Source organism: Sciurus vulgaris, assembly GCF_902686455.1.
Source record: "Sciurus vulgaris genome assembly, chromosome: 5".
NCBI lineage: Eukaryota > Metazoa > Chordata > Mammalia > Rodentia > Sciuridae > Sciurus > Sciurus vulgaris.
The window spans coordinates 52,046,345-52,066,125 of record NC_136465.1 but is presented as its reverse complement, the minus strand read 5'-3'; the positions used below and the strand labels follow the sequence as shown (position 1 = coordinate 52,066,125).

The following is a 19,781-nucleotide window of genomic DNA, read 5'->3' as shown; positions in this document are numbered from 1 at the left end:
TGTTAAGCCCCAAAAGAGTGTGATAACATGTAGTAGGGACTGGTGGTTGGGTGTTTTGGAGCAGAAACATCATTCTTATAAACAGATTTTGAGGTCAAAGAATGTGAGATTTACCCTAAAGATTTTACCAGATTATTTAGCATGGACTGATGATCTGGCAGTAATATGCAGAATAAACTGGGGCGGGGGCAGAGCCTAGTACTGAAGTTAGAAAAAACAAAAACAAAAAGACTTAAGGAAGGAGTGCTGCAGTGTGGCTCAGTGGTAGAGCCCTTGCTTACAAAGGGAGACCCTGGGTTCATACCAGTGTCCATCCTCCCCGCCCCACGCAAAAAAAAAAAAAAGTATTAAGAAGTTTTTTGTTTTTTGTTTTTTGAGGGGTAGTTTTAGGGGAGACGATAAGCCTGTTTTAGGCGTTTGAAGTCTGAAGAAACAGTGAGAAATACAACTGCAAAATTCAGCAGGACTAGCTGATTTTAATTAGCCATCAGTCCCAATGGAAGTAGACACTGTGAAGGAATGCGAAGGTCGTCCACACTGGCATTTTAAATTCCTTAGCTTTACTCTTAGAGCATATGAGACCCAGGGATGATGGTGGTGGTGGCAACAGCAGCTAACATTTCTTGAGCCTGCCGGGCCCTGAGCTAAATTCGAAATGCAGCATCTCGTTGCATTCAAATAGCCTCAAGATGATAAGATAACTTGGTGTGTGACTCAAGCCACTTCTCGGTAATCAGGGCTGACTTCATCCTCTTCGGCAGTGCTGGAGCGCGGCTGCAGCTCAGAAACGCGGGGCCCTTTTTGAGGAAGCGCTCTCCTCGTCGGATCAGGAATCCCGGGGGCGCGCCGGGGGAGGGACAGGGACTGTGCTCAAGGCGCTGGGTACCAGTTCCCTCTGCTCCCGCCGGCCCGCGGGGCGCCGCTGGGCTGGTCCAGAACTCGCCCACCTCAGCTGGGTGGAGCACCAGCCGGGCCCCCTAGTCTCTCGCCCCGCCCTCCCGTCCGCGCGCAGAGCGCGAGAACCGGGCGTGGGGCAGACGGTGGGAGGGGAGCGCCGGAGCGCGGGCTCACGTCAGGCAGCGTAGACAAAGGCGGGCGCGCGCACGTCCTTACGCACGCCTCGGCCAGCGGCGGCAGGCAAGGGCGGGAGACGCTGTCCGCGGAGGATTTGGGAGCCCAGGAGCCTCGCGGTCGGTGAGTAGGGGTAAGCCGGCCCCTAGCTGAAGGTCACTGGCCTCCGGGGGACCGAGCGTGGGGCTCGGGGTCGGGCGCCTCGGGAAGGCCTGCGGGTCGACGCCCTGCCAACGCCGCTCCGCGTCAAGAGGCACCGTCTCCGCTGCCAGGGATTCCCGGCCGGGTGGAGCGTGCCGCCCACTCGCCCTCAGTGGAACGGTCCGCGCGCCCTCCCCGCCGCGCTCGCCACGCGGGCGCCTAGTTGCCGGTGCTCTCCCCCAGCCCCGGTGTCCCGCAGCCCTCCGCGGGGAGGAGGAATGTGGGTGATGTGGGTGGTCAGGGCTGCGAGGGGCATTAGATCACGTGGAAGCGCCTTCGCCTTTGCTTGTGTTCTTCGACTTCCCAGGGATGTGTATTTTTTCTCTTTCCTCAAATAATGTTCCCAATTTTCTTTCCTTAGGCTCTTTTAATCCCCCGAAATCCCTTGCCTTTGCGTGTTGACCCCACACCCTCCAATTCATCCTCCCGCCTAAGGGTCTTGCTTATTTCTTCACTTTCCATCTCGCAGAGGGCTTTAACTTTCGCAGTTCATAAGTTATGGAAAATACACTGTATGAAACATGGTGTAACTATGAAAATAAGTATCAGTGTCTCTCACCGCTCACATCCTCGTTCTGATTGATAGCCTTGGAATCATTTGAAGAATTTCGTGTCTGGTATGTTTTCCTTAATTTTGGCTGAACTTGGAGAACCTCTGCTTAGTTTCATGTCTTGGAGATTCTCTGCAACCCAAGTGGGGAAAAAAAAAAAAAGCAGTTATGCTTAAGCCAAAGACTGTGTGGACAAAGGTAAAACTGCCAGTTAGATATTATCTCTGTTGAAAGTGATCCCCCCCCCCCCCAAAGAATTGTGTTTTGGTGAATTTAAGACATACAAAACAGAATAGTGAACCACCATGTATCCATCATCTGACCTTAACCACTCGCCTGTGGTTAATGTTGTCCCAACCACATTCTCTTGCCTTTCCATATGTTCAAGGGAGAAGTTCCTCATGGCAGATGAGCCCTCATTTGTCAAAAGTGCCTTCAGATTCAAAATAAAAATCCTTTCATATAAAGTCATAATGTACTTTCATTGTAACACAGTCTACTATACAACTAAGGAATACATAAGTGTTGGAGAAAGACCAGAAAAAGGTATCTGAAATGATCAAGCTGCTAGAGATCAGGTTAAAACAAAAAAGTACTTCTGATCTGGATGAGAACTACGAGATCACCTTGTCCAACTTCTTCATTTTTTTATGAGACTTCAGTGTCCAGAGAGGTTGTATGACTTGTCCAGACCCACAGGTAGTAAGAAAGAGGCTGAACTGAGGCTGGAAACAGCTTCCAGTTGTGTGCCTGGTCTTCTTTCATCTCTATCATAATGCTTGTCTTTATGTTGTTTCCTTCAGGGAAGAAATTAATGGAAGGGCTCTGACTGAAAACTCATATTCGTGAAGGCTTTGGATTGGTAAACATGAACTTTCCCATCAAATTCCAGAAATAGTAAAACCTGGGAATATGCCTTAAATTATTTCTTAAAATAAGTTCGGTACAAATGAGTAATATGATGGAAGTTTACTCCGAATAATAAAACTGGGGAGTATGCCTTAAATTATTTTTAAAATAGATTTGGGACAAATGAGAATTATAATCATAGTTTTTAGGAGACATGGGAAAATCCTGACCTTAGAAATGGGATACCATTGAGCCTAAGAACAAGCTGTAGAAGATTTGGATAACATTCACAGCTATTACTATGCTATTAACTAAGGAAGGAAAGGAAACTAAAATGGGAATGTTTTACTCTTGATAACTGAGAGAACAATGGTATCCTACCATAAATCTGTTTGTGCCGTTAACTGGTAAGAATCTTGGCTGAATGGACCCTTGGTTACAAAAACATGGTATGCGTTTCCTTGCAAACTTTATACTATTTCATATAAAAAGAAACAGGTAAATTCAGAACCTTCATAGGTCACTTAAGGACAAAATGCATCGTTGGGGAAATTTTGTTGTTGGAACATGAAAATGGTATGCTTGCACAAACTAAGATGGTTGAGATGTGATGTCACTAGGTGATATAATCTTATTGGGACCACTTTTGTATAAGTTGTCTATTGTTGACCTTATTATGTTCATTGACTTTATGCAATGAATGACTACTTTTACGTGTGCCTAAATTTTCTTGTTCATGCGGTATATTTTCCCATGAGAAATACTTTGAACAAGCAGGTCTTTGTAAGTAGAGTTCTTTGGCTTTGTAAGTTCAGGTTATTTATATTACTGTGACATAATTGTAAATTTACTTTCAGGAAAAACTTTTCATATGAGTTTGTGACCTCGATATAGTAGTTGTCATGCACATCCAACTCATGGAAATACCACTGAGATAACTGGCTAGTTGTCATGATACATCATTACTCCTAAAGTTGGAAGTGGAGAAGATTGTTTTTTGTTTATTTTGTGAGTTTGTAGCATCAAGAAGAGTGATGTGACTGGCCTATCAGGATTCTAGTATAACCTAAATGTTTACTGCTAAAGAATAAACCACTATTTTCATCTGTGTTGCATATCACAGAGAGTTACCCATAAAGAAAATCTGTTGCATTCTGGAGATTATTTGGGCCTGGTTAAGTGCAGACTGTACTGCAGAGTTGTTTCTGTGAAATAGAACCTCATTTTGTCATGTTAGTTTTCACCCGCCCCCCCATTTTTATATTGGTGCATTATAGTCAGGGAGGTCTCAACTGAATATCATTCATTCCATGCATCACTAAGCTACATATTAGTGCTTTGTTTATAGCATGACTAATACTTCTTAAAAGAATGGAATTGGAAAGCTAAAAGGAATGTTCTAAGTGCTTGGAGTTTTTCCTAACTCCTTTCAGTCACTTTTTCTCCTTTGAAACATATACCCCTGCTCTTGCCATACAGTCACTGGCTTGTCATCTTTCTTAGGGTACTCCTTATTTTATCTTCTAGTACTGAAGATCTGCAGTACTAGAAAAGTGCTCTAGTACAGGAGCTTGATACATTTTTCGTTTTTATTTATTGGGGCAGGGCTAGGGATGGAACCTTGGGTCTTGAGCATGCTAAGCATGTGCTGTACCACTGAGCTACACTTCTAGCCTTTGTTGACTTTGATTTAAAACAAACAAACAAAAGTGGTAAGGAAACCTCAATCCATTGAAGCCACATTACTTTTTTAAGGTCATGTAGACTAGAGAGTAACAGCTGTGCTTAGAATTAGTGAAGTTGTCAACATCAAAATGAAGAAAGAACACCATAAAGGAGGGCCTGTCATGCACACAAGCCTGTGATAAAAACTGTTAGGACTCTGAAAAGAGAACCTCAACTTTGCACAGATTTAATGTGAGAATGTCTACCAACCAATTGACTATTCAACCATGGTCTGATGCCACCCTTATTGAGTCCTGTAGCCAAGGATTATTCCTTTAAAACAATTTATGAGATCCGCCCTATTTTACCTTTAAAAACTCTTGTCTTTTACCTCCTTGAATATGCCTATGATCTGTGATAGCAGGCATATTCCACATTGCAGTGTGCTGCTTATTCTCAAATAAAATCATTAAATTTTTAGAGATCTACTCTGTTATTTAGGTTGATAGACCCAAGAAGACTCTTGTTTCTAGTTCTAAGCCCTTTCTGCTATACCATTTTTTCCATACCTCAAAGGAATTAGGGATGGAAAAAATATTCTCTCCCTCCCTCTACCTATCTACCTACCTACTTATTTTGTTTCCTTAGCTGTTAGATTTTGTTTTGGTTTTTTTTCCTTTTTTTGGTTGTATTGGGTATTGAACCAAGGCTTCATACATGCTGGGTAAACATTTTACCACTGAGCTAATACCCAATCCTTCAAAAAAAAAAAAAAAATTTTTTTTTTTTTTTTTTTTAATTTAAGAGAGTCGGATAAGTTCCCCAGGCTGGCTTCAAATTTGTAATCCTCATGCCTCAGCCTTCCATATAGTGAGGATTACATACATGTGCCACCATGCCTGGCTCTTTAAAATGTTTTGATCAGCATTGACTCCTAGAAATTGAGCATGTTTAATTTAATTTATTTTTTGATACTAGGAATTAAACCCAGGGGTTCTTTACCACTGAGCCACATCCTCAGTTCTTTTTTATTGTTTTGAGACAATTGCTAAGTTGCTGACACCGGCCTTGAATTTGTAATCCTCCTGCCTCAGCTTCCTGAGTCACTGGGATTACAGGTGTATGCCACTGCACCCAGTGATGTAATTTTAAATTTTGTTGTAGCTTCTTTTTTTTTTAAAAAAAAGAAATAAATAAGTACTTGCCTAGAATGCTCCAGATATTGGGTTTCATCCCTAGCACTACAAAAAAGCAAAAATTGATAAGCTAATTAAATTGACTTCATCATTCTATAATGTATATCAAAGCATCACATTGAATCTCATTTATACAATTATTATTTGCCAGTTAAGCATTTTTAGAACTTTAAGTCTTTTTTTTTTTTTTTTTGGCATTGTCCAGAATCGAACCCAGGGCCTTGAGCATGCTGGGCAAGTGCTCTTCCACTGAGCTACACCCTCAGCCCTTAAAAACTTTGTAAAATGTTAACAGGACAGGTGAAAATTATTTTAATAATATATTTTATTTAACCCGGTTTACCCAGAATATCATGTCAATATGTAATCATTATAAAAATTATTGAGATCTTTTACATGCAATTTTTTTTTTTTTTTTCGGTGCTGGGGATCGAACCCAGGGCCTTGTGCTTGCAAGGCAAGCACTCTACCTACTGAGCTATCTCCCCAGCCCTCCAGAGTGTTTTTATATTTATACCACATTTCAGTTGCTACAGGGTTATATGTGTTAGTGGCTGCCCTGTTGGACTGCATAGAATCAATGTCAGTGGGCCATAAGGATGAAGGAGTGTTTTATTTTAGTTAATAACATTCTGTTTAGAAGTTAGTTTGTGACCATTGAGGGTTTTTTTCTGTCATGTTTTAGTGGTTTTCTTTGTACAACTAGGATTATTTTGAATTTGTGGAGTTAAAGAAGTTTGATGTTACAAATTCTGTGCCTGTGTGATGAAATGTTTGTTTCTTTTTTAAGGGATGATCAGTTTGGTTTTTTCTTTAACTGTCTTAACCTTTTTTTTTTTTTTTTTTTTTTTTTTTTTGAGTACTGGGGATTGAACCTAAGGGGTGCTTAACCACTGAATCAAATCCCCAGCCCTTTTTATTTTTTATTTTGATACAGTCTCACTGAGTTGCTTAAGGCTTCACTTAAGTTGTTGAGGCTAGCCTCAAACTTGGAATCCTCCTGCCTCAGCATCCCAAGTTGCTGGAATTACAGGTGTGTGCCATCATGCCTGATTTATCTTAACTATTTTTAAGTGTACAGTTTGGTAGTAATGCTTTCTTATTTTAAATAAAAATGCTTAGTTATCAGGCAAAAACTTTAAAAAATGATCAGTAACAGCCTCAATAATAAAATGACATAATGGGTGAATAAATAATGGGAAAAAAACTTGGACGCCTACCAGAGAAGATACATGGATGGCAAATAAGCACATAAAAAGATGCTCCATATCCTTATTTATTAGGGAAATGTAAGTTAGAATTACTAGATTTCATTTCATATCCATTAGTATGTCTAAAATTAAAAAGACTGGCCATGTCAAGTTTTGGGGAGGATGTAAGTCAGTTTACTGATGTTGGAAATACCAAATGGTGCAGCCAGTTTAGAACAGAGTTTCATAAAAAAACTAAATATATACCTACCTTAGAATTGGTTCTTCCAACTACTAGGCATTTATTTACCCAAGAGAAATGAGAATGTGAATTCATACAAGAACTTGTGAATTGTAGTTTGTTTTTTTTTTTTTGGTCATATCCCTAAAGTGAAACATCCCCAACGTCCTTCAGTTGGTGAATATGTAAATTGTGGAATGTTTATATCGGGAATACTTCTCAGCAATAAAAAGGAATGAACTGTTGACACATGAAACAAAATGAATTATTTTCAAAATAATTAAACTGAATAAACCAGGAGAAGATCAGAAAGTTACTTCCAATTACATATACAGTACCCAAATATGAAAGCACCAGTTTTGAAATGGAGTAATCAGTACAATAGCAAGGTTGGGTAATGAATAAAACATCTTGGGTCTTAAAGCCCCAACAAATCAAATTACCCTTTTTTAAATAAATGGTGCTGAATATCAAAATATTCTTCATCCTTTTTTCCCCTCGCTTCAAGAGACTATTCCATTATTTGGAGTGAACTTGATGTACCATGTTACTTATTATCCAGTGAGGTCAGAATGACCTTAGATAAGATCAAAACCCTGAAGTTGACTACCTTCTGTTTTCTTCTAGTGATTGGAGTTATCCTTTGGCCTTTTGTATCCTGGCTTTGTCTTAGATGATTTATTTTATCCAGGATCAGTGTCAATTGTATATATTCAAGGTCTTCAGCACTTCAGTTTACTTCAACCTAATAGCTCTGAGTTTTTGGAAACAATTCTGAGCTGTCTTTTTGGAAACACACTTTTTGTGCTCAGCAGCAGCATTCTATTCAAGCAAATTTGTTATACTTCACTATTTCTGATACACTTGACATTAAGTACAGCCCAGCACACATTTCCTTTGCATTTGGGCTTAAATGTTTTTATCATTTGTTTACATCATTTTTGTATCTCATCAGACTCTGGGGCATTTGATGGGTATGTGTTGGCAACAGAGTAACCTAGGAAAGTGGATGACTTTCTCTGAACCCACCCCAAAGCAGAAGGGATCAACTTTGGGAGCAGAAGGACCACTAAACTCAAGATCATTGGTATTCATCTGAGTTATACTTCTGTCTCTCTGTTCCTAGTCAGTTCTATAACTTGTCTCAGTCATTTACTCCTTCTAAGGCTCAGTTATTTAAGCCATAAAAATGAAGAGATTGGATAAGAATTCTCAGAGATCAAGTAATAACAATGTAGTTTATCATCATTTTATTATTGCCTCAGCTTTATAGTGATGATTAATAGATGTACCTTCTGTTTATTGAGCACTTGTGCCAAGCATTATACTGATAGTTTGATATGCATTATCTTTAGTCTTCACAATGATACCATGATATACTATTAATCTCATTTTACAGGTGGTAGAATTGAAGCATGGAAAAGTTGTTTTCTAGTCACAGAACTAGAAAGTAATGGAGACTGGTTTTGAATGAAGCTTGCCTGATTTTGTTATGTTTAATCATCATAGTGTATTGTTTCCTTGACATTCCACAATTTAAATAAAGGCAAAGACAAAAATCTTGTGTAGGGAAGGAATTTTAAAAGACATCTGGTCTGACCGCTATAATATATCTGCCATCCTACAGAATCCAAATATAGGTGTTTCCCTAAACAAACTATTGGACTTTTTTCTTTCTGTGAACAACTCAATCTTAAATTCTTTTTAAAATAGTCTTGTTGAGAAACAATTCACCTACTATACAATTCATCCAATAAAGCATACAATTCAGTGGTTTTTATTATATTCACAGATGTGTACTACCATCATTACAGTCAATTTTACAACATTTTAGAAACCATACCTTTTATCTCTCTCCATTCGACCCACTCTAAGCAACCACTGATCTATCTTTCTCCATTAGGTTTGCCAGTTGCATATAAATGGAGTCGTATAATCTGTGGTCTTGTGTTACTGAATTCTTTCGAGTAGTATAATGTTTAGAAGGTATCAGAACTTCATTCCATTTTATGGCCAAATAACATTTCATTGTATGGACATGCCACATTGTTTATCCATTCATCATTTGATGGACATTTTGATTGTTTCCATCTTTGGACTGTTTGAATAAGGCTGCTTTAAGCATTCATACACAAATTTTCTTGTGCAGGTAGTTTTTATTTTATTCCACCTGGGAACGGAATTGCTAGGTCATGTGGTAACTCTGTTTTAACCATTTTCCAAAGGTAGCCACACTGTCTAACATTCACACCAGCAGTGTATGATGGTTGGAGTTTTTTTTAAGTGCTATGAATGGAATCCAGGGCCTTACACATGCTAAGCTCTACCACTGAGCTACACCTCCAACCCTGAGGTTTGGAGTCTTAATATCAACTAAAATTTGCACTCTATAACTGCTAAATCATAACACCAATTCTCTTGCCTCAGGGTTATTCAGAGCAGATCTGCTCTTTGTAGATGACAGCCAACTTGTTTGGATCATTTGTGTGTTCTCTAATGCCAAATGACTTTTACCAGTTTTCATGGTCCTCTGATGTTTATTTATTTATTTATTCATTTATATGCAGTGCTAAGAATCAAACCCAGTGCCTCACACTTCCTAGGAAGTGCTCTATCACTGAGCTGCAACCCCAGCCCTCCTATGATGTTTTAGATCCTATCTATTATCATCTGTCTTATGAACATGCTTCAACCCCCCTCCTCTTTTTTTAGTTAGGAAACTTGATGCATTTTATTTATTTATGGGTATTTATGATCAAAGATAGTGGCTGTCTTCCTTGGTTTTCACTCGTTCTTTGTTGAATTGACTGCTTACCTAATCCTTAACCCAGCTCCAGCTACATGTTAAGATCAAGTCTCCTAAAAACAAAACCAGATTTGTTTTATATGAATCCAATCTGCCTTGTGATTTTTCTGTGTCATATCATTAGAAGTTCTGTAGAACAGGTCTGGCATGAGGGAAATGTTAATTTATTTCAGGCTAGTTTAGGAGATAGGAAGGGTTAGTGGTTAAAGAACGTGTATGGTCTTGGAGACCAAGGCACTTGTTCTAATCTTGTTCTCCCACTTATTGGTTGTGACCCTGGGAAATTAATCATTGAAACCTAGTAAGTTTAGTATTCTCCCACCTGCAGAAATTCTGATTTATGTCATCTAGGCTGATGACTAGGTGATTCAACTGTGTATCCTGAGTGGAGAATCAGTGAACCAATTGTGGCCAAAGAATGTTTCTGGCTAGTTCTTTGAGGACCTACACTGCTTATATCTCTGCTATTTGTACATAGGTATTTATTTTGGGAACTATGGGAGGGCATTGAGAATTGAACCCCGGAGTGCTTTACCACTAAGCTACATCCTTAGCCCTTTTTAGTTTTTATTTTGAAACAGGTGCTTGGTAAACTGCCAAGGCCAGCCTTAAAATTTGCAGTTCTACCTCAGGCTTCTGAGTTGCTGAGATTACAAGGCCTACACCACAATAGCAGGCTGGGTATCTACTTTCTTGAGTTCAGAATTGCCATGATGGTCTTAGTCTTCATTTATGCATCCACACAGTGTGCCATCTTTAAGCATCAAATGTTTATTTTTCCTGATTTCTACAGCAGTCTTATCTTCCCCCAGTGTGCTCTGCAACATTGGTGTAATTTTGTTTTTCCTTCCTGTCAGACCTCATGCAGTTTCTAGTTGAGAACCTCATGCTTCAGCCAGTTTAGGGGATTCAGAACAGCTTTAGGCAAGAATAATAGCTGAAATAGATTGTGCATTAATGGCATGTGCTTACTTCTTAGGAAACACTTTCAAATGCCCCTCCTTCTTCTTAGTGACAGGGGTTTAGAATAGGAATAAAAATAATTCACACATTTTGAGCATTTACTACTATGAAAAGAGCTTAAATATTGGGAAAGAACTTTACGTTTATTGTCTCAATCTTTTTGGGGGGGAGATTTTACTTTATTATTGAGATACAATGTTTGTATATCTATGGGTTACATTATGGTAATTCAGTACATGTATAATATATATATAATAGTCATACATGTATAACAATGTCAGTACATGTATAACAATGTATAATAGTCAAATCAGGGTAATAAGCATTTCCATCTCTTCAAACATTATTATCATCATCGTTATTTTTGCTAGTACTGAGGATTGAGCCCAGGGGCACTTTACCATTGAGCTACATCCCAGCCCTTTTTAAATTTTTTATTTTGAGACAGGTCTCCCTGGGTTGCTTAGGGCCTCACTAAGTTGCCGAGGCTGACCTCAAACTTGGCTAGTCTCTGCTTCAGCCTCCAGGAGTTGCTGGGATTACAGGCATGAGCCATTGTGCTCAGCACATTAATCACTTTTTGTGTTGGGACTTTTGTACCCTTCTAGTTGTTTTGAAATATATCATAGATTGCTTTAACCTGTAATGACCTTTTTGAGCTAAAGAATGAAAAATAATTCTTCCACTCTAATTATTTTTTTAAATATATTTTTTAGATGTTGATAGACCTTTATTTTTTTTCTTTTATTTATATGTGATGCTGAGAATCAAACCAGTGCCTCACACAGGCTAGGTAAGTGCCCTACCACTGAACCACAACCCCAGTCCTCTAATTATGTTTTGATGCCTCATAATTGAACAACTTTCTGACCCACTTCTCCACTGCCCTTCCCTTAGTCTATTGTGACCACTATTCCAGTCTGTTCTTTTATAATATTCACGTATTAGTTCCACAAATAAATAAAAACGTCGTATTTGTCTGTTATTTCACTTGATAACTTCAGTTGCATCCCTGCAGATGACAGGATTTCATTCATTTTTATGGCTGAATAATATTCTATTGAGAATGTGTACCACAGTTTCTTTATCTATTCGTCCAAAGACCATCTGGGTTGATTCCATGTTTTAGCTATTGTGAAAGTGCTGCAGTAAACAGAGTACAAATAACTTTTTGGTATGATGATTTTATAATACCTTTAGATGTATACCCAATAGTGGAATTAATTGGATTATATGGTAGTTCTATTTTTAGTTTTTTGAAGAATCTCCATATTATTCTCTGTATTGACTGAATTATGTTCCCACCAACAGTGTTTTTTTGTGGTGTGGGAGATTGAACCCCAGGGTCTCGTGTACCTGTACAAGCAAGCACTCTGCCACCAAACTATACCCCTGCATTGAACTATACCCTTAGCCCTTGTTGTCTCTCTCTTGTATCTTCTATTCCTGTATATCCATGTTTCCTTAGATACTATAAATAATGCTGTAGTTGGTAACCTAGTACCTACTTTTCTTTTGCAAATGCAAAAGGGGTTTTTCAGCTTCAGCCCTTGGTATCTGGGGCCAAATCTATGTTGTGGGAGCTCCTGTGTGCATTTCAGGATGTTTAGTATCTTCTTAGTCTAATATACTCTGAAAGCTGGTAACTACCCCATTTGCACTTGTGACAGCTAGACAATTGGTGGCAATGCAGGCGTTGCCAACTTTTCCCTATCAGGGTCAAAAATAATACCTGATTGAGAACACTGCTTTTATTTATTCTTAGGATAAATTTCTAGAAATGATATTACTGGATCTAAGGTTAGGTGAATTTAGAATTTTTATGGCAATTGCTAAGTTGTTCTTCATAAGAGGTTGTACCATTTTATGCTCCAATCAATATTTAAGGGTATTTTCTCATTCTTACTGTTTATCAATGGCAAAGGAATCTGTGAAAAAGTTTTCAACATCTCTAGCAATTGGAGAAATGGAAATCAAAAACTGCACCAAGATTCCATCTCACTTCTGTCAGAATGGTAATTATAAAAAATACAAATAATAAATGCTGGTGAGGATGTGACAAAAGAGGTACACAGTGTTGATGGAACTGCAAATTAGTATAGTTCACTTTGGTAAAACAGTATGGAGAGTCCTAAAAAGAACTAGGAATGGAACCACCATATGAACTGGCTATCCCACTCTTTGGTATTTATACAAAAGAACTAAAATTAGCATACTATAGCAATACAGCGATTTCAATATTTATAGCAGCACAATTCACAGTAACCGAGTTATGGAATCAGCCCATATGCCTGTCAATAGATGAATGGATTAAGAAAATGTGGTATATATACACAATGGAGTTTTTAGTCAGCCATAAAAGAAGAATGAAATTATTTGCCAGTAAACGGATGGAAATGGAAAACATCATGCTAAGTGAAATAAGCCATACTCACAAAATCATGGGTCAAATGTTTTTTTCTCATATGTGGAAGCTACAGCAAAATAAGAGAAAGAAGGTAGTGGAGATTGAATATCAAAAAGATAAAATCAGTGGAGTAGTGCAGGTCTGGAGGGACAGGAAAGGGGAGGAAATGTGGAGTGAATATAACAAAAATCACACTATATGTAAATAGGAATATACCACAGGGCATTTCACTTTATGTATATGTAGAAAGCAGTAATAAAAAAAGAAAAAAGAAAAAAAAAAAAAAAAAAAAAGGCTGGGTGTGGTGGGGCATGCCTGTAATTCCAGTGGCTCAGGAGGCTGAGGCAGGAGGATTGAGAGTTCAAAGCCTCAGTAACAATAAGGCGCTAAGCAACTCAGTGAGACCCTGTCTCTAAATAAAATACTGGCTGGGGATGTGGCTCAGTAGTTGAATGCCCCTGAGTTCAATCCACCATACCCACCTTCCCCCCCCCCCAAAAAAAAAAAAAGGTGAAAGAAAGATCAGTAGAGGAGGAAGAATATTGTGGGGAAGGGGATTGATACACTGCTGTGACTGAAGGTGGCGTAAATCAAATCCAATGCAGGTTATGATTCGGGCAAAATGAACCTAACTACTAATAACTAATACTCTAATTAAAAAGAATTTTTGCCATGTTTCTCTTTTTTATAGATAACTTTTTAAAATGAGTACTTGCTACTTTCTAGGCTTGTAATATTTTTTGGATTAAGGATTTTGTGTCCTACTCTGAAATAATCTTTCTAAAACCTTCTTAAAGACCTAGAACTGAAGATAGCCCACTGGGTTTCTTCTGATCCTAATGAAATAATATGCACCATTTATTTGGATCTAATATGTGACAGACATTATACTTGGTGTGCTTTAAAAATGCGTGTGTATTAGCCTTTTGTTCCTGTGACCAAAAATACCTAATTGTTCTAAAGGACAATTTAGAGCAGGAAAAGCTTCTTTTGACTTATACTGTCAGAAGTTTAGTCTATGGTGGACCAACTCCATTTTCTCTGGGCCCAAGGTGAGGCAAAAGGGCATGGTAGAGGAATACTGTTCTACTCATGGCTGCCAGGAAGCAGAGGTGGGGAAAGGGGCTGCAGGGAAATGAACCTTTCCAGGGAACACCCTTAGTGACCTGCTGCCTCCAGTGACACCCACCTGCCTACAGTTACTACCTAGTTAGTCCATTCAAACCTAGGATTTGGTTAGATCTCTCATAATCTAATCATTTCACATCTGAATATTCCTGCATGTACACAGGAGCTTTTTTCAATGGGGGTGGAACACACCTTATATCCAGTCCATACAGTATGTATTCCTGTGTGGTCTAAGCATTTATTTTTAATAAAATGGCATTTAAAAAAAAAAAAAAAAAAAACATTTCCAATTGGTACATAGCATCTCTGGACATATTCTGGCGATCATGGTTTCCTGAATTAGAATGTGTCTCAAAGTGCTAGCTGAAAAGTATTTGATCTAATTGCAGAATTAGGAGAGAGAACAGTTCCTACCACATGGTTGATGACTGCCTCAAAACCATTGTAGAGGCCCTAATAATTTATGCATGTGCACTTAGAATTGAACCCAGGGTCACACTACCACTGAGCTACATTCTCAGCCTTTTTTTTTGCTGACAAGGTCTCACTAAGTTCCTGAGACTGACCTCAAACTTGTCCTGCCTCGGCCACCTGAGCCATTAGGATTAGATTAGAGGGTGCACCCCCAAGCTCAGCTTTGAGGCCCTGATTTAAGTTAAGTTTCCTCTAATTTTCTCCTCTAGGACTCCCTTTTTTCCTTCTTCAAAATCTTGAAAATTGGGCTGGGGATATAGCCCAGTGGTAGAACACTTGACTAGGATGTGTGAAGCCCTGTTTTCAACTCCCAGTACTGCAAAAACACACAAATAAATAAAAATCATGAAAATTTGAAATTATGACTTTATATATGTTTACTTGCTTGTTGTCTATAGGCATATTTGTTCACCAGTGAATATCTAACCTCGGACAAAATATGTGAGCTCGGTGAATATTTGTTCAATTGAAGAGCTAGTCCCTCCAAGAACCGAGGCCATTTGGTGACCTCAAGGCTTAGATTTGCCATTCAGTGTGTTGAAGAGTTTAGTGGACCTGGAGATGGATTCTATTGCCTTCCTAGGATGAAGCTATCTTCCTTTCTTAAAAGGTTCTGAGTTAGTTAGCTTATATGTTTCTCTCAGGAACATTTGAGCTGTTGAGGTAACTTTGGTTCAAATGATTCTTGGTGAGTTTGGCTGGAATCCAGATGTGGAACATTAAGTATGAATAAATATTTCTAGGAATTAATGTTTTCCCCTACCTTACACTTTTATAAGAGGACATGGTTACATTCACATGAGTTAAAGTAATATCCTCTTCTAAATGAGCAGTTATCTAGAAATTGCAGTCAATTGAATTCAGATGTGAGCAGTGTTTTGATATTTCCAGACATCAAAATCTATGTTAAGGGGCCTGTAAGACACCAGATACTTCTGGTTTTAATTATTTTTTTCTACTAATGCCTGAAGATGTTTGGAAGCTTATTTGATAACCAATCTCAGTTTACTTGCTGTTTCCTCTACTTCTGAGAATTTATGTGAGGATTAATGTTGGCCAAATAACCTGTTTGGCTAGTTTCCTGTTCTCTGGCAGGCTGGCACTCAGAAACGTGAACTCAGGGGGTGGGGCGGGACAACATGGGAAGAGGTCACTACCTCTGGGGAAGGAAGGTTCAACTGGGTCATGGTTTGCAAACTTTCTGTAAAGGGGCAGATAGTAAATATTTTAGACTTTGTAGACAGTGGTCTCTATTATAATCTTTTTTTCCCCCTTGATCTCTTTAAAGATGTGAAAAATCACACCTACCTCAGGATCCATTAAAAACAGGCCATAGCTAGATTTGGCCCACACATTGTGTATTTTGCCAACCCTGAACTAGGTGAAGAAATTAGTTTGTTGCTACATGTGTTTAATGTTTTGGGGACATGAACCCAGAATAACCTTGGGAATTCTCAATTGATTGTGATCCAAAGAAGAGCCATCAAAACTTTGGCATGTGGGGTAAAAATGGCCCTAGTGACTATCACCTTGGGTCTGTGGAACTCAAGGTAACCTTGGCCAGTGGGACAGAGGTCTCTTGCTGCATCTCTCTCATGAGAACGTTGTCCAGAGGAGCAGGAGGCTAGAGATGAAAGATTGGAGTGGAGGTGAGGAGGCCGTAGAATTAGGCAGGGACTGAACAGGTATAAGGAACACAGTGACGCAGATTCCTCAGCTGCTTTGGGATATAGTTAGAAATTGGCATGCACATTTAGTTTGACCAGTTTATAAAAATGAAAGAGCATGTCTGTACCTTGGATTCTGAGAAGAACATCAAATCTTGATAAATGAATCCAGAGCTGCCTTGTGTTTTTTCTCTTAATCATAGGAAGTTCTGTAGAGCAGGCCTGGCATGAAGGAAGTATTAATTTATTTCAGGATACTTTGGGAGATAGGAAAGGCTTAGAGACAAAGGCAGTTGTCCTGATTCCTATTCTACCACTTGCTAGCTGTGTAGTCCTGGTAAATTAATCTCCTAAGCCTCAGTATCCTCACCTGTAAATGGCATTGATAATAATAATTCCACCAGAGTTGTGAGAATTAAATGAGAACAAAATGTGTAAAGTGCTTATTACTCAATGCCCGTCATCTTGTAAGCATTCAATAAAAATAAGCAATAATAATGATGAGGTGAAAGTGGAAGAAAATGAGAGGACATGGGGATCAAAAATAGGAACTCTTATTTGTGACTTGGTGTCACAGAACTGTCATGTGCCTGTTGAATATTTGGTCACTATCTGGTGGAAACGTGTTGAGGCAGTACAGAACTGGATCTGTGTGTACCTCTCTCCATTTCCTGATTTGGAAAATGGAATGATACATGTTGACAGATTGAAGGTAACTGAATGAGGTAACATGTTTGAGTTTGTAAAGCATTGGACAGAATTTAAAATGAAGTCAATACCGGTTCAATTCTTGAACTTCTAAATGTATTAGAACAGAGCCAGAATGTGACTTGTGAGACGCCAAAAATCTTTTTGCCAGGGACTGGGGTTGTAGCTGAGTGTTAGCGTGTTTGCCTGGCACATGTGACGCACTGAATTCAGTCTCTATACCATGGGGTATAGGAGATATTTTGCCAGAAAGCCTTGATATGATACTCCCGGGTTCAGAACTTGATAACTTATGATTTGGAATGAGTACTATAAAATTGGAATGCTTTTGTGAGATATTTGAAATAGTGGAATTTTAAAATGAGTAACCATTGTATGATGATAGGCCAGAGGGGTTTAATCTCTACGAAGGAAATAAAACACTATTTTGCACAGTTTAAAATGTGCATTTCCTTTTCTCCTACAATTCTGAACCTAGGAATTTATCCTGGAAATACATTCACTGTGCATTTTATGTAGTAAATCTATTATGCATATGGTTATTCATTATATTTTTTATAAAAACAAAAAGTAGAAATAGTAGTCTCTAGCTTTAGGAGATGGGTATCCTAAATCCTAGTGTATTCTTACAATTGAAAACTATATACCTGCAAATAGTGCAGGAGGTCTGCGTGTGCTAATGAAACCATTTCCAGGGTATATTAAGCTAAAATCAAATAAAAAGCAAGGTGAAGAACACTGTGTGTTGTATGCCATTGTTGTTGCTGCCAGGCCTGGGCACAGGGAACAGCTATGACTTCCTTGTTTAAGCAGAGACTGGTGAGGGCAGATTATGAAGCTGGTACTGTGGTTGCATCTGTGGAGAACTTTGGGTAACAGGACAGGTAGGAAGGAGATTTACATTTCATAGTATTACCCCCTTTTAGTTTTGTGAAATGTGCCTTTTAGATATGCATGTTCTTTTCAGAAAGTTTGACCACAATTCCTGTCATTGGAGTTGAAACTACATGGAATATTTGTTTTCCTCTCACATTGGTGTCTGCCATCTGTGGCCCTGCCTGATTCTTCTGTCCTCAGTGACTTAAGAAGCTGGTTCCAACTACAGGCTTATGGTAAAATAACTCTCCCCTCCCATACACAAAGCACACTGACGATTCTCCTTCTGATTTGTGTGACTGACCGTGTTTCTGTTTCCACCCCTAGCTCTGGCAGCATGTAAACAATCTTTTGCCAAGAACCCAGGTCACCGTGAAAAGGGGGCCTTAAGGGAGAAGACTACTGAGTACATCAATGCCAGGAGCATCTGGAATTACACTCACCGCAGGCAGCATGAGACATTCAGTGCCAGCATCTGTGTCCTACTGGAGAAGGTTGGGGCTCTCCAGGTAGGAGGGTCCTGGGGGCAGCAAGCGCCAAGATCCTCTCCAGAGGGAGAATGGGGCCAGATACGAACTCTCTACAATGAACTTGATTTTCAGCTTATGAAGGAATTTTAAGTAAAACAATTATTTAATTTCCACATATTCACATTCAAAAGCCTTCTGGGTGAAGTACTAGCAGTCACCCTCCTCCACAGGAGTTATCAGGATTTTTCTGGCACCAAGGTGAACTCTTCTTGGTACTTCTGGCAATACAGATCTGCAGGACAGATTTATCTACTGAATGCTGTGGGGCAGGAAAAGAAATAAAATCTCTGGAAGCAGCATAAGGGTAGCAGAGCACAGACCCCCCTCCCTCAGTGCTCCTTTGCACAGAAACTCAGTCTGGACTTGGATGTTTTTACTAAAGACTTATCCTGCTGCTTTCACTGTGAAGTTCGTCTGTTCTGGGGAAATCTGGCATTCTTGGGCTGCCTCCTGTGGCCCTTTTCTATTGTCACTCTGCCCCCAACCCTTCTATGCAAGCAGTTAATGACGTGAACTTTGGAATGGAGTTTGTTACTCTTGGAGGACTGACTTCCTTTCACAGGCTGCTGGTGTCAGAAAGGACCATCTGAAGGCTGTGGTTTGTGCTTGGGGAGGAGGGCACTGGCCTGGCCTGGATCCTCCACCATGTTCCTGTTGCTGCCTTTTGATAGCCTGATTGTCAACCTTCTGGGCATCTCCCTGACCGTCCTCTTCACCCTCCTGCTTGTTTTCATCATAGTCCCCGCCATTTTTGGAGTCTCTTTTGGTATCCGAAAGCTCTACATGAAAACTTTGTTAAAAATCTTTGCGGTAAGTTGAGCTGTTACAAGTAGGTTGCTTCAAAGAGGAGGGGGACATGCTTTTAGCAGAAAGAGTTATTCTTCCCTGGCCAATGACTCTCTCTCTATTGAACATGGAGAAAGGTAGGAGAATGGGAAGTGGCATTTGATATAAAAAGAAAAACTAAATGGGTAATTTTGAAAGTCTTTGGCAGTCTTTCTCAGTGAGTAAGCTGCCTGTGTGTTTGATTCATGCTGAGCAAAGGGACCTATTCCATGACTCCACAGCTTGCCTGTTTATTTTGCAGAGAATGGTGCTTAGAATTTTTAAAAAATCACTGCCAGACTCTACATCTTCTTGTATAAAAGATAGTGGAGCACACAGCTGTAGCTGACATAACCCCTCACTGATAAGCCTTTTCTCTCCTTGGTGCATTTATCTAAGGTAGGTTCTTGTATTTCAGACAAAAAGAATGAAC

General features: G+C 39.3%; 1 protein-coding gene across 3 annotated transcripts in view; it reads left to right on the top strand.

Moving 5' to 3' along the window:
• The first annotated feature begins 769 nt into the window (after positions 1–769).
• GPAT4 (glycerol-3-phosphate acyltransferase 4) overlaps positions 770–19,781 on the top strand; it is a 37,277-nt gene continuing 18,265 nt past the window's right edge. The window contains exons 1-2 of one of the 3 annotated variants that reach the window (XM_079141960.1): positions 770–1,194; positions 18,321–19,333. In XM_079141960.1, the coding sequence (XP_078998086.1) occupies positions 19,169–19,333 (165 nt within the window). In that variant the 5' untranslated portion in view covers positions 770–1,194; positions 18,321–19,168. Of the gene's footprint in view, positions 1,205–18,209; positions 18,230–18,320; positions 19,334–19,781 lie in introns of those variants that run through there. The other 2 variants (XM_079141961.1, XM_079141962.1) reach the window with 2 other exon arrangements.